Source organism: Pterocles gutturalis, unplaced genomic scaffold (genome assembly GCF_000699245.1).
Source record: "Pterocles gutturalis isolate BGI_N339 unplaced genomic scaffold, ASM69924v1 scaffold6251, whole genome shotgun sequence".
NCBI lineage: Eukaryota > Metazoa > Chordata > Aves > Pterocliformes > Pteroclidae > Pterocles > Pterocles gutturalis.
In genome coordinates, this window is record NW_010105286.1 from 14,555 (window position 1) to 29,106 (window position 14,552).

The window sequence follows — 14,552 nt, forward strand, 5'->3', positions numbered from 1 at the left end:
AAAGGGTAAACAGAGGAGGACAATTCTGCCTTGACCCTATGGGGACAGTCTGGGTGCAATCACAGCCACCACTCATAAGTTTCCCCTGGGACATTTCAGATCAGTAAAACACAACACCAGAAGTAAGCTGGACTGTGAAAGGACAGGCTGGAACATAAGATACTGGAACCCGTTATTTCTTCAACATTCTTCTTTATTTTGCAGGGAACCTAGAACTCCAGCAGGGGCTAAATAATCCCAAACAAACACATCAGTGACATGAGAAATCCTTTTCCAAGATGGAGCAAATAATAACTATTTTTTGAAAAAGGATTTTCTGGGAAAAGGCAAGGGAAACACAAAACAGCACCCTGCTTTAAAAACATTAATGAGATGTCACTCATTTGAAATGCACAGGCTACCGCTGCTTTAAAGGAGTGAGAGATCAGAGTCCCATTCTAGCCCCACACTGGTTAGATGGGATACCATTCACTATCATCAAGCTAATCACCCAAAAACCATCTCCCTCCCTGCTCAACATGTCCTTACGGACCTGGCCTTGGAAATCCAATACAAGCAGAACTGTGCTTTGTTGGGATGTAACGCCGTTGGTCGCTTTTGAGAACTGTACCCACTGAGTCTGCGGGATTTGGATGGACAATGCACTGTTCATTGTTTCAATATACTTATTTGAAACTGGCATTTAATCAGTCCTCCCCTTTTAGGGAGCCTCAGCGCAATCCTTCTGCACCACACTATGTCCTGCGGCACTCATAAACGGGACATTCAGTAGCCAGGTTGTGACGTATAAGTGCAACAAGGCACTGGTGCCACTCAAGCTGCATCATAATCAACTCAAGAGTGATAAAGCACTAAGCTCACAAATATTGCCTCTGCACAGTCTCATTTACAACCTACCACTGAGTTGTTTGGCGAATGTTAAGAAACATCCTGCAGGACTGAGAGGTGTTTTTCCTGCAGGACTGAGAATAGGTTCAGCTAATGATTCTTTGATGTAGCTTTTTATATGGCATCATTGATACAAGTTTTATGGATGCAGTTGCTATAACAACATAATGCACAGTGGTTAAATATAGCAGCTCCTATTTTCCACTCAGTTTGCTCTGCCGTAAGCAGACAAGGACTATTCTTTTCTGTTCTAGTTGGGATGAAATGGATTTGATAGCTCACCAAAGAAAAGAAGTGGTACAGTCCTTCCCCATCTCACAAAGACCATTTCTCTCCACCCTAAGCAAGCAAGCAAGCAAACAACAAAACCAACAGCCCCCAACTTGCAAGGCTACTGGGCAAGAGGGCTTGTTTAAAATCAAAATGCACAATGACTCATGCAGAACTAAACCACCTTGCTATTACATGTGATCTCAGTGCAAACACTGTCATTTCAAAGTGCAGGAAAGAGAGGTTCTCAAATACTCCTGTCACGTAGTATTTACCATGCTTATTACTGTAGTACCCAGTAACTGGCCAAATGCTGAGAGGGGAGTAAAGTGAACTTGATGTCCCTCAAGACCTGCTCTTCGTTGTAGACGCGTGTAAAGGATCCAGCCTCTCTTGACCACAGGGAAGAGCTCCTGTTTTGGGGGATAAGGGAGAAGGATGTTGCCAAATCAAGGTGATGGGGAAAACAGCAGAGCTACAGAGGACTGCTTCCAATTCTCCCTTCCTTGCTACAGGGGGATTTTCTTGGGTTTGGGTTGGGTTTTTTTTTCCATCTGGAAGCCAGAACTGAAATACTCCCGGAGAGACTGAAATCAAATAGCAATTTGTGTTCCTCTCCCATCCTGTTTTTTCTTCCTCCGAGATCTGAAGCCTAGACACATAACAGCAGCTGGACCCCCTGCAAGCTGTCAGGAGGCAGCTTGCTGCAAGGGGAGGGCACATTTCTTCTGAATAGTTCCCGCTCCTTTGAACATGACCCTGTTCCAGACACTAGAAAAAATATTTATGCCCTCAGCAGATAATACTGAGCATCTGCTCAACTATTACCACTTCCTGAACTGTTTTGTACCTTGAAGCTGTTCAGCAATTTGCACCCCTGAAGCAAGGAGCTGTGGGATGGGTCACACAGGCTGTTCTACCCCTGCTCTTGCAGAAAGTAATCTCTTAGGTAGTGGGCACAAGTCTATCTCCCATAGACAGGGAGCATTCAAAATCACAATCACTGCACCAGCCCTCTGCTTCATCCTTTCCACTTACAGCCACAGTGGAGGCAGAACCCTGCAGACCTTGTTTAATTATGGTTAATAAATACATTGCACGTGATATCTAGAGGGGAGAGTGCATTTGCCTTTTTCTTGCCATGTAGCACTGGGGCCCCAGGGGCAGCATCCACAGCTTTGCAAAGCCCTGCTGGCAGGGAGGTACACGAGAAGCCTCAGCATATGCTCCCAGCGCTGCCTGTACTACCCAATACGTGAGAGCTCATCAGGGCACTGAAAATCAGGAGTGATACCGTCATGCTCTACTTCCTCCATGACACAAGCTGAAAAGTAATGAGGCCAAACAAGCCACTAAAAATAAACTTAACCTTTCAGTGGCCACAGCATCACTCCTGCCACATGCAGATGACTGGGCCACCATGCTTATTTGTGCTGATTCAGGACTGGAAGAGAGACAAGACACAAACTAGCCTTTAGGTAATGAGAGCTGCTTATACTCTGGTGTCCCTATCAGCACGTATCTCATCAGCCCAGGACAATGCTCTGCTGTAGGCTAAAGGCTAATGCAAAGGTCCGAGTTCAAGGGGCTTGCAGATAATTACTACATCCTAGTAACATACTCTAAGATGAGAAAAGGGTTAACATCCCCACTGCACACACAGGAAACCTAAAGCACAAAGGTGGGAAAGTGATCTCTGCACAGCCAGAAAGTGAGAACATAGTAGAGCTGGGATCAAAATTGAGAGTTTTCCTTAACTTTCTCATACATAATGCAGCTGCTTCCCCTGTATCTCTTCAGGATGTAGGGGGACACCTAACAATCTGCCCTTCATTCCTATTTGCAGGCCACATGGCAATTGACTGAGCAAACACTGAAGTCCAGGCAGTGGAAGCCCTCTAGTCCCTCTGTGGCACTGGTGTATAAGCATCGGTCATCAACCTCTGTTCCTCACTCACTCCTCAAATAACATTGCACCAGAAAGCATCTCCCTGCTTAGCCCAAACAAACACACTGTTTGCTTTAACTCCACCCCCTTTCCTTCTGTTGGGATATCTCACAAATTGCTGGGAAAGGCTATGATCCCCTCTAACACTGAATTCCAGACACTGGATCATCTGAATTCCAGCCATCAAAGACTTTCAACATCTTCCCAGAGGAGCTCAGTACGTCACAGTACGGGTTCTGTGGCACTGCAGCTTTCCCTAGGCAAGTGAGAAAGGAAAATCACTGTGATGTTGTTAGCAAGGAGAGACGGGGAGTTATTTGAATTGCACAGATGATTCAAAAAACAAATGGGTGCTAAAAATACAAGATATACTTGCAAAGAGTTCTTCTCATGCCTGGGAAAGGCAGGGGCAGCTCTGGGGAAGATCTTTCTAGGACCCAATGAGGTCTGAATGAGCAGAGGGTTAAAATAAAATCCAGTAGCTGTCTTGCCAGCAAAATTTGGGTGATTTTAATACAAGCATTTTTTGTCTAGTAACCTTCCCACATCACAGCACAGAGACAGAGGTACTCAGAATTTAAAGAATAAAGTGGTGAAGGAATTATTTGACTTAGGAAGAGTGGTAAATAGAGACAGCTCCAGTGAAAGAGCGACATGCATGGGCCAGAGGTAAATTTACGTACCCAGACAGGATGGCAACAACCTCTGGAACAACGGTGGAGAGCTTTCCAAAATCCAACTCCCACTAGCTTAAGCATCAGCTACTCACACACTCTCCTCAAACCAGAGGTACAAAGTGATCTGTGGCATATTTTAGTGGGATCAAGGACAGGAAGAGCAAAGAGGGTCCAGTAAAAGGGAGACTGTCAAAGCACCAGCAGATGGAATAAAAAAAGGATGCTGCAGGTCATTTAGAGAGCTGTAAGAATTTCTCCAAACAGTATCATGTCCCACAGGCTGGTACTCAGTTGTACCAGTGAAGTTAACACTGCTTTTGACTCTAGGTTTTCTGGTTACACACAAACACCACGTTCACTCTGTAACACTACAGGGAGGCATTTGATGAAGCGTGCAGAACACTGTACCTTAGAGCCCCGTAAAGGGAGATGTGGTTAGCATGACCACTCACTCCTCCTGCATCAAAGGTTACCACCTGCAATAAAACCACAGAACAAACATCATTCTGAAGAAGAAGGAGACTGTGCAGTTACTAGCTTTGACATCTAACACAGCCCTGGCCCAGCCCATTGTATCTAAAGAGTTGTTGTTGTGTTGCACAATGAGGCCTTGTGTCTGAACTCATGCTACAGAAATCCAACTAAACAAACAAGACACTCTGGAACTAGATGACTACACAGCCTAACAGCTTGAACAAGAGAATGACGACAAATACCCTGTTCCCACTGGCAAGATGCACTTGCTACTTATTATCAGGCCAAAAGGTTACTTTCAGAGTGACCTGTTGCAAACTTGCTCCTGACCCAAGAGTTCCAGCTCTGTGAATCACTCTCTCGGATTTGAGAACACACTGGCACGCCTGTGGATTACAGGGTGAAACTATAGTTTGTTGTACTGTGAATCATGACATATTGCTTTCACAAGAGCAACACAATCACATACTACTGTCTCGATTGTAACCAGGCCTCATCAAAGGATAACTCAGTGACAAAATAATCTGATATGAGAATAAGCCTTTTTAAAGAATCACTTGACTGCACTTTTTGTACAATGAAGTCAGGCATTTTGCTGAATGAGAAGATCATCTTGTTTACTGCTTCTCTGCAGGGAGAAGTGGGAACCTCATAATGCAGAAGTAATGTGTGAGCACAGCACTAACAAGCCATCATCTGAAGCACAGAAAACCCTTGGCCCCTTGCCCTCAGACCTACCAATAATGCATTGGGAGCAGCATCACTCTGGATGTTAAGTTAAAGGCTCCCACTTCCAACCTAGAAGACAAACTGTCAGCACAAAGGGCAGAGCAGACAGGGAATGTGTGCTGGCAGGCTTTCCAGATGGTGAAAGTGACAGTCCCTGGACAGTCTAAAGTCAGGTTTTTGCTCTGGGACAGGCCAGGCAGCAGAGCTCTCCACAGCTGCCTTCTCTGCGACCAGGAAGAAAGCATAACCTCCCCACATTTCAGTCAATGTCTGCTTCCTTGCCAGCTTGTTCTTTCTTCAGGGAAGGAAACGCTACTGCCTTGCTTACTCACCGCAGCTCCTTTCTCAAAATCTATTTTATATGCAGGGCCTGAAGTACTGGGTTAAAGATCAAGGGAAGATCAAAAGCTGCCCTGCCCTCCTGCAACTTGCTACCCCACCCTCCAGCAGGAGAGGCCCTCTGAAACACAGGGGTTATTGTGTAAAGAGGGAGAGGAAACACAGACAGTGATAAGAAATACTTCAAAAACCGCAAACTCCAGACAGGCCTGCCTATAAACCCATCCACCCAGTACAAGCCCACAGCTGGGTTTTCCACTTTGCCCAGTGCTGTAATAATGCTGCCACCAAGCAGTGGGGTTATTCATTGCTGGCAGGAAGTGGTGGGACCCAACTTGGTTTCATTCCAGTACAAGGAAGCACTTTCTGATCAACCCTTGTTTTCTAAGGAGAAAAATTACGTCTTCAGCTTTGTCTGCTTTTGCTGTAAATCAGCACTACCTGAGAGGTTCTCTGCAGGGACTGCACGGTCTGACATGGTGCTAAACCCTCCCCACATGTATCACCTTTTTGAGTAGCTCATCTGGGAAAGACATCAAATTCTGTACAGCTCAGGGAACCAGCATGGCACCCTGTATTTTACAGACAAGAAAAAACATGCTCTGAAGTCACTCCTCCCTAGAGTGGCACCTTCCTAAGATGACAACGTACTCCACTCACTGCAGGCAGAATAAATTCCTGTGCAGGGGAATAACAGCGTGAGTCTGCTAAGGGCTGGACTTGCGCTAAACCTGTTTACTAAACAGGGACAGAGGGTTTGTCTCTTCTGCCTGGTCATTTATTTTCATGTAACCTGTACAAACAGAACATTTTAAGACTACTACCCTGCTGTCACACGTGGCTGAAATTAGCCAATGGGCTCTAGAGTGTTTTGAAATACCCATGTGCACACACATACAACTGCATTATTCTTGTTTCCTTAGGAAACCAAGCTAAAAACTCAGGCAAGCCAAAACACACATTTTCCCTCCTATGGAGGGTAGGAGGGAACAAACCAGAAGACCGAGATAAGAGGCTATAGTGAGCAGACTAAACAAGCTAATCATTATTTTGACAGAAGTGGCTCGGGCCAACTGTGGGAGCACAAGGCTGGGTTAGGAAATACTCTTGATGTGGAATTTATCTGTTCAGAAACACCTTTAGAGGTTTTTCTTCTCCACATCTGTTTTGAAATAGGATCTGCTGTTCTTAGTGCTGCTGGGTTTACATAACATCTCAACTAGCTGAAGAGATTGCATGAAGTTAATTTTCAGTTGGTGGAGTCTAATTTACTGTTAGGACATTTCCTCCTGAATTGCCTGTCTCTTCTAATATACAAATTTGTAAGCAAAATTCCCAAGGTATCTCCACACTGACCTGACCAATGTGGCATTCACTTTATCTGCAAAGAGACCACCTTTAGAGATCTGTCCCAGCACACAGGCTGGCTCTGACACAGCAGTGATGTCTCACCTATCCAGGATGTAGCTTCTAAATCTGTTGTCTAAACAGGGAGTGATTCTACAACATCACTGTGGTGCTTGTGACTTAAAGCAGACAGCAATCACATGAAAATATATTCCTCTGGCTTCAGGGATTCGTTTCATTGATAACAAATCTGAATTTCTTTCTCACATGCTGAAGATACTTTCACACGGGAGCACTTGCTTCTTCCACATGATGCAGCTGGCCAGTGTGCTTGCTTTTAACACACAACCTGAACCAGGCTGATGATGAAATCCAGCAAACAATCAGGGCAGGATGAGAAAACCTGAACATCTTGAAACTGTCTGGGTTAAAAACAGGATTAGCCAGTTCTGGGAGCAAAAGGCTGGGATAGGAAGTATACTTGATGTGGAAATTATTGCTCAATGAAATCTTTAGGGGAAGAGGGAGTTCCCTCCCCACACCTGTTCTGAAATGGGAGCCGCTGCTGTTGGTGTTGCTGGGTTTTCTTCTGGGTGACCTTGGTATTCAGGAAATGGAGCTTTCACTAGTGGAAGCCAGAGCAACAGCCAAGACAAACAGGTCCAGAAATCCCTTCCGGAGTGGGGAGAGCACAGAGGAAATTGCTCAATTACCAGCAAAAGAGAAAACTCCTGAGAGGTTTGGAGTCCATGCTCCCTCTACACACCATGTGCATTGGAGGAAAAGAGCACTCAAAGCTGTGGGTTTCCCTCACTCTTTCTGGTGTCATCCAGTGCTCCAAACAGAGTGCACATCTGCTCAAGTAGACTGGTGGGGATAGAAAGGTCTCCTTCCTTTTTAAGAAAGGCCATCCCATAAAATGCCATAGCAGGCAACTCCATTTCTAATGGCCTTCCTCTGAGCATCATTTCACACGCCAGACTTACACTTGCAGAGGCCAAGTGACATTCAAACTCCCTCCGAGCCTCTTGTGTGTTTGGAAATGTCTCTTGTTGCTACTAAATCAGAGAAGCTAATTATTAAAAAGAATGGACAACTGGATGAAAAAGGAAAAAAGTCATTGTGATCAACATCCCAGTGTCCACTGGGTTTGAGCTGCAAGTGTGTAATCACACACCAGCTCTTAGAATGAAAGGTCCTGGGGTCCTCCCACGGATGTACCCCAAAGCACACCTGAGGAGACTGCAACATAAGCGAGGAAGGGAGACAAAGGGATGTGGAAGTCTGTCTCAGCTCTTTGGCCTCCTCTAGCAAACTCCACATGCTGCACTCCATATCTGGTCTTCTGCAAAAGCATTTAAAATTCTCTATAAACATCACACATTCAAATGCTCCTGAATTTTAGAAGAGTGTAGAGGCCAAGATGCAATACATGAGAGCTGAATTCACCCTCTCAAATACAAGCTCCAACTTGAATGCCATTTGTAGAAGGATCTGGCTTTGTAGCCTGATCTGGAGCTGACCCAATACAATCGGACTCTTCCACAGACAGCTGTATGGATGATGTTTCCACCAATCCATAGGGAAAGCAGCTTGTCAGAATGTGGTATTGCTGAATTCTGGTCTTGGCAATGCATTTGCCCCAAACACAGAGTAAATGTCACCTCCTAATCCAAGCTCTGCTATCACCAAACTTGAGATCCTGAAGAGCAGGACTTCATAATCTAGAGCCTGCCTGGGGCTCACACAATACTATGTAATTTATTTTTCTACACGCCAAATACTTTCTAATCTGGATTGAGACAGACTAGTCTTGGCTGCCTCTCCCAGCAACACTAGCTTTTGCTTATAAATCCAGCAGGCAGGAAATAATTTCCAGTCTATAAATTAGTTTTGGCCTTAAATACACCAACCGTTAATTTCTGCGTCTGCACTATTTAACGTAGAGCTTGGATGAAATATATCCCTGAAACTCCCAAATAGATTGAGTTACTCATGGATTACAGGGCAATTGAGGAAATGAGTAATATGCAATGGAATAAAACTACACATAACGTGGTGTGACTCTGCCTTGCAATCTTTCCTTTCAGACATGTTGGAATTGCAGCTTGCTTCTCCATGACATATACGCTTTGTAAATAAAAGATACCATTGTCTATGCTACGACTACAGAACTGGGGAAGGTTTTCCCACTGGTATAGCTAAAAACAATAGGTGTCCTCCAACCACATTGACTCTATTGAGTTAGTTTGTTGTGTTTGAAACCCTGTTAGCTTATGTTTTGACAAAGCCCTTTTAACACTTTCAGCCAATTCTATCAATTTCAACATCACTGAAAAATAGACTCAGTTTACCTTTCAAGGCAAGGGCATTGTCTCAGAGCAGCAGAGATGCTCCAAGAGTGGCTAACAGATAGCAAGCTGTGAAGTTTTAAAATGCAGAATGTTGCACAAAGCTAATTAGGTGCTTGCCTCGCTGTTGTTGGCAAACTAGGTCTGCTCCTAAATGAAGGGTATTACAGCAAACATCTGAGACCTCTGTGATTACTTGGGACACTTAAAATAACTTGAGTTTACAGAGCAGTTCATTACCACCATCCCTGAGAAGCTGCTTCAGTGGTCTTTGCTACCGCTGATGTGTTCTACAGCAATTTGTCCTCACTGCTGCTCAGGAACGTGCTGAAGGGAAGGCAGTGGGCCCTGTTCCTCGTTACTACAGCTACACCTGCAGCCGCAGCACAGCGGGGAGAGTACTAGCTCCTGTACATGTGCCTCGCTTTGAAAACCCTGCACTTGATTTCTCAGCTTACGCTATGTTAGTGGCAGACTTCTGCCTCCCCCAGCACAAACAGCTTGAGTTTAATTTCCTCTGAGGCAAAGACCTAACCCTTTCTAACCATCTAGAGGAAGCTCAAGTGTTTTCAGAATTTCTGCTGGGATTCTGGTGCACTTGTCCTAGCGCCTGAGAGAGTCACAAACATTCAATACAAATCCTCTTGCATTTCAGATTAGATTAAAACTTATCTATTTGTGGTGCCAAAAGACAAAAGGAGTCCAGGAAAACGGCATTTGTCTCTCTGCACAGCAATGAATTTCATGGAAAATTAGCCTCAGAATTGATACAAAGTTGGACGCATGATGCTGTTTTTTTCTGCTCATGGGGCTTTCATACTACAGGAGATGTGGTTTCTTGTTTTGTGAATTGCTGAAAGGCTTTAAGAGCTTTGTGATTTTGCTGCTAATCAGCGTGTGTGACAGTGACATGCCTGATCACAGCAAGGTTCAACAGAAAAGAACAGAACACAACCTTTTCCATGCTTAGGCCCTTATTCCTGTTCTGTGGGGAAAAAATCCAAACCTGTACCGGTGCTAGGAAATCTCCCCGGTTGAATATTCTTCAATCCCAACCTATAACCCTGCTAATCTAGCTCTCTAACCCACGCCTGCCAACACACACTGCCACCTACTTCAAACCAAAGCCTAAACATAAGCCTAAATCCCAGATGAGCTTTCATGATCAATGAAACTTAGCAACAGGGGCAAAATGGTGGCTTTAAAATGTAGAAAACATTGGAGGAGTTAGTAAAGCAGAATTCCTCCACTGCTCATTTCTCATTGTGAAGCAAAGGAAGATCTCCAGATCTTTCAAAGAGAGATACACCCTAACTACACCATCATCCTTTTCCATGTTTTCCAGTGGAGCAATTCTATTTGTTCTGAACTTCTAGCAGTTGTTTGAAGTGTTTGAAAGAGGATCAGAATGACCATGTCTTACTTGTCAAGACACAGGAGCTATACAAATACTCACAAAAAATCTTAAACTGCTAAACACAAAACTGCTTTCAAATAATTTTAGACCTGAAATTCAGCTGGGCTCATTCAGAGCATCTTCTACAATTAATGAATCTCAATATCTACTCCAGTGAAACTTACTAGTTCCAACAGAGTTTGCAGTTTTTAACAAATTTGAAGCTTTTACTTCAGTGAAGGCTGGTGGCACTACAACCCAGCAGAGGCTTCATCAGATCCAGATAGAGAAATGGATAAACATTATACAGCACATATTCCAAAACAAGTAAGCATACTTTCTCTCTCTCCTAGGCTATTTCACAGGGACTCCAGAAGCAAAATTCTAGTTTTTAAGACTTCAAAGAACACTTTCAGACAGAAGGAAAAAGCCTAGAACACTAGGCCAAAAGTAATGTGGAAATGCCTGTGCTGTAGAAAGTTTCACATTACCAGGTTGATGTTATTGGCTTCTATATGCTTCAGCACAAAGCCGGCCAGGAGCTGTGTGTCCCATTCAACAGCGGGATTATCTGGAAGATCCCTGAAAATGAGAAAAGCAATTAGTCACTTTACTGTTGAGAAATTTATAAAGACCATGCTAGAAAAGAGAGATCCTCTTATCAAAGAATGAAATAAAGAAATTTATTTACCATATAAAACCACTGAACCTTACTTGTAAGAGTCCTACAAGCAAAGCCCTCTATTTTGCCTAAAAGCCTCTATACTGGAGGGTTGAAAGGGAAACAGCCATTCCAACACCATCCTCATAGACTTGCCAAGGTCTCCCTCTCTTCTCACCATTAAGGCAGACTTTCTGACTGCTTTACTTTAAGGAACATCTATTCTGTTCAATGCTTCTTGCTCTCTATTCATCCCAATCAAATTTATTTTTCTCTTCATTTAAAACCCCTTTTTAAACACATTTTCCTGAAAGACTTTCCAATCATAATGTCCTAGTGAATTACATATGAAAAGTAACAAGCAAACTCCTGCTCTCATTTATACAGGAATAACCCATTAACCTCAACCAGAAGACAACAGGACCGTAACAATATTGCATGGATTTGATAGCAGTTCTTCATCTGTTCATTTTGTGCTTTGCATACCAACCAACTAGGTATGCAGAGCATACTGTGACTGAATACTCTGCCGGGGTATTTTAGATTGCAGGCTCCTAGGGGCAGGGACCATGAGCCAAATGCAAAATAAGACCAGGCAGCCAACAGAATTATTCCATATTTACACAACTGAGAGATGAATTTGACCCCCCAGTCATTTATGGTTGAATGATGCCAAGAAAACATAGCTTGCAAAGTTAAAAAGGTTATTAGTAACAATAGGATAACACACAGCTGCTAAAGACCAATAATGACATACTCAACTGCTCTTTTTCTCAGACCTTTTCTGCCTTTTGATAGTCTGATAATTGCTGTGAGGTGGTTTAGCAGAAAAGTGACTACACATCCTTCTCACACAGACACATGGGTTTGGATCTGAACTGACCCAGCTGTTTGCTGCACAGAGCAGAGGCACTACTTCCCAACACTATTTGCGCCTTGCTGACTCCCTAGACAGCAAGGACGATAACATCTGCAACAAAACACCAGGAAAATGTCTCCTTAGCACATTCCAGAGTAAAGTTTAGCCTCGGTCTTCATGAGAAGTCTTCTGGCCACAAATTTTCCCACTGCCGTTAACAGTAGTAGAAGAAGGAAGAGCCTAAAGTACAAACTGACCACTAGCATTTTACCCATTGTGCTACATACTCCAGTTCAGGACGGGTCAAAGTAACGTGCTGTGAGAAACCCCAGCAACAAGGGAAGGCACTTCTACATCAGTGTGCGCATTCTAGCTATGGTCCCTGTAGTGGTATTAATAGAAATTTTAGTTGTTGTTTGCAATGCCCTCTTGTATAGACAGCATCTTTGCCTGATGTATACAAGACATTTGAATTTCATCATAGGAAAGATTCTTTGGTACATCTGGTGGCTTTCTCATCCACTTAAACTTGCATTTCATCTGCTCAAGACAAAAACTTTCACATCTCATGTTTGAAGAGGAAGTGGTCCTGTCGACCCCGAAGGTATTACAAGTCCCACCACGTCACAGCAAGCTTTAAATTGAGCACATTTAAAAACATGCTTCAATTAAAACATCCCAAGCAACATGCACACTGAGCAGAGTCTAAATGCAAGTCCAACAGTGCTTCAGTTTTTGAATGGTAGCTTTGAGGTTATGTCAAGGCTTAACCTGATAATATTAAAGCAGTAAATTAGTAGAAAAGGGATTCTTCACTGCCCACTTACAATGCAAATATCATTCCCCTTTTTGGACAGGGGTTAAATGGAGCTGTGGAGGAAATGAAGTGTGCCATTAAAATAGGAGGGGTGCTCCAACAGTGAGAGGTCAGAAAAAAATGTAGGGCTTGGAATTTATGATGTCCAGGAGGCTTTGGTGTCACAGCCACTGCACTCAGCTTTATTGGGCTGTCTCCAAAAAGGCTGCCGGTAGTGGAGCAGGTTTTAACTAGTTTAGACAGATAAAGATCACCCTCGTTCAATGGAAATGAACAGCTGGAGGCAACGGTTTAGAATCCCTGGAAACAAAACAATCTGAAGGCATGAGCAAATTAACTCCATGAACACTGAACCGAATATTCTGAAAAAAAATCCTTCTTCTACCCACTTACTGCTGCTTATGGAGAGACCACTCACCCCAGTAAGGCAAAGGAATGATTTTTCTTGCATAATATAATTTGTCAGGCACCAAAGACAGAGAAGCTGATCTTGCCAAACAAGACACACATGTACATAAGCACATTCATAACTCATTAACAGCCAGGATGGCCCACTGAAGTGCTCTTAGCTCATTCTGCAAACACAGAAAGTGACACACCGGTTAAATGACATGCCCAAAGTCACCCAGAGAAGCCAGTAGCAATCCAGATTGCTCCAGGAAATTACTTCTTGGTTTTGTTTTGTATTTTTTTGTGGTAAGAGTTTGCATAATGATTTGTAAAGTCAAAAATTTAATTTTGCCATGAGAGTAGGGACCCCACTGAAAGCATGAGACCAATAACTTTCTTGCCTGTGCTCTGGATATCAATAGTGGGGTCCAGGTAAGGATGAAAAGGTGACTAAGAAAACCAAGTTCATAAACACTGTATAGCAGTGCACACAAGACACCTTCTTACAGGAGGTCTCTACATGCCCTAGGAGCTTTGTAGGAGCATACAAACTGAAAACTGCTGTAGTGCAGAAAATCATCTATTCAGTACAAAATATTTTTCCTAATGTCATAAATCAGTCTTCAGCAAACCTGAAAAGACCACTGACTTTCTGAACCATTGAATTAAGTTGCGTTCATCATGTTTCTACCTTCAAGACTTAGTATCAGAAACAGTCGGCATTTAAATGGTTAACTCTGCAATGCCTTTCTGGCTGAGGCTGATAATGCCTCTGAGCTCAAGGTCGAAGGGCTGAGATAAAGGACTATAAAGGAGTGAAAATTAGCACATTCCCTGGAGCAGACTGGAGCTTGTCCCAGGAGACAGTTCCGCACTCCTGCCCTCCCTGTCCTCTGCCCCAGCGAGCTCCTCCGCACTCCTGCCCTCCCTGTCCTCTGCCCCAGCGAGCTCCTCGTTGCTGCTGTCAGTCATTGGGACAGACGAAGATATAAATCCTGCACTGGAGAGGCCCCCCAGGTCACTCTGCTAGAGGGTGCTGGTGGGAAGGGGAGAGAGGTTTGGTCATTTGTTCTCATTTCCACCACACTATTATGGTCTGGAAGTGATGTTTATGGGCATTCCACATGACTGATTCCGACTGCAGGTGGCTGCTTAGCAGGATGCAACGCTTGTAGACCAGGGAAAAATACGGAGATGCATAGAAGAATCAAAAGATATATATTTTTAATGGAATAAGGCTCCAGAAACATTGTTTTCCCAGCTATTTTCACTGAAAGCCATGCTGTGCACTGTACAGGGAATTTACAGTTGTGCCAAAGGATCTATAGACTGAAGGGAGAGAGAAATGGCAAATCATGGTGCTGCAGTATGGAGCAGTGTCTGTCTCTGTTTACAATTTCAGCAGG

The 14,552-nt window shown here is 43.7% G+C and overlaps 1 protein-coding gene across 1 annotated transcript in view; it reads right to left on the reverse strand.

Annotated features, from left to right (window-relative positions):
• PIGL (phosphatidylinositol glycan anchor biosynthesis, class L) overlaps window positions 1-14,552 on the reverse strand; it is a gene marked incomplete at its 5' end in the record, with an annotated part of 53,675 nt that overhangs the window by 9,476 nt on the left and 29,647 nt on the right. The window contains 2 exons of the mRNA XM_010087324.1: window positions 4,192-4,259; window positions 10,911-11,001. Coding sequence (XP_010085626.1) covers window positions 4,192-4,259; window positions 10,911-11,001 — 159 coding nt within the window. The remainder of the gene's footprint in view (window positions 1-4,191; window positions 4,260-10,910; window positions 11,002-14,552) is intronic.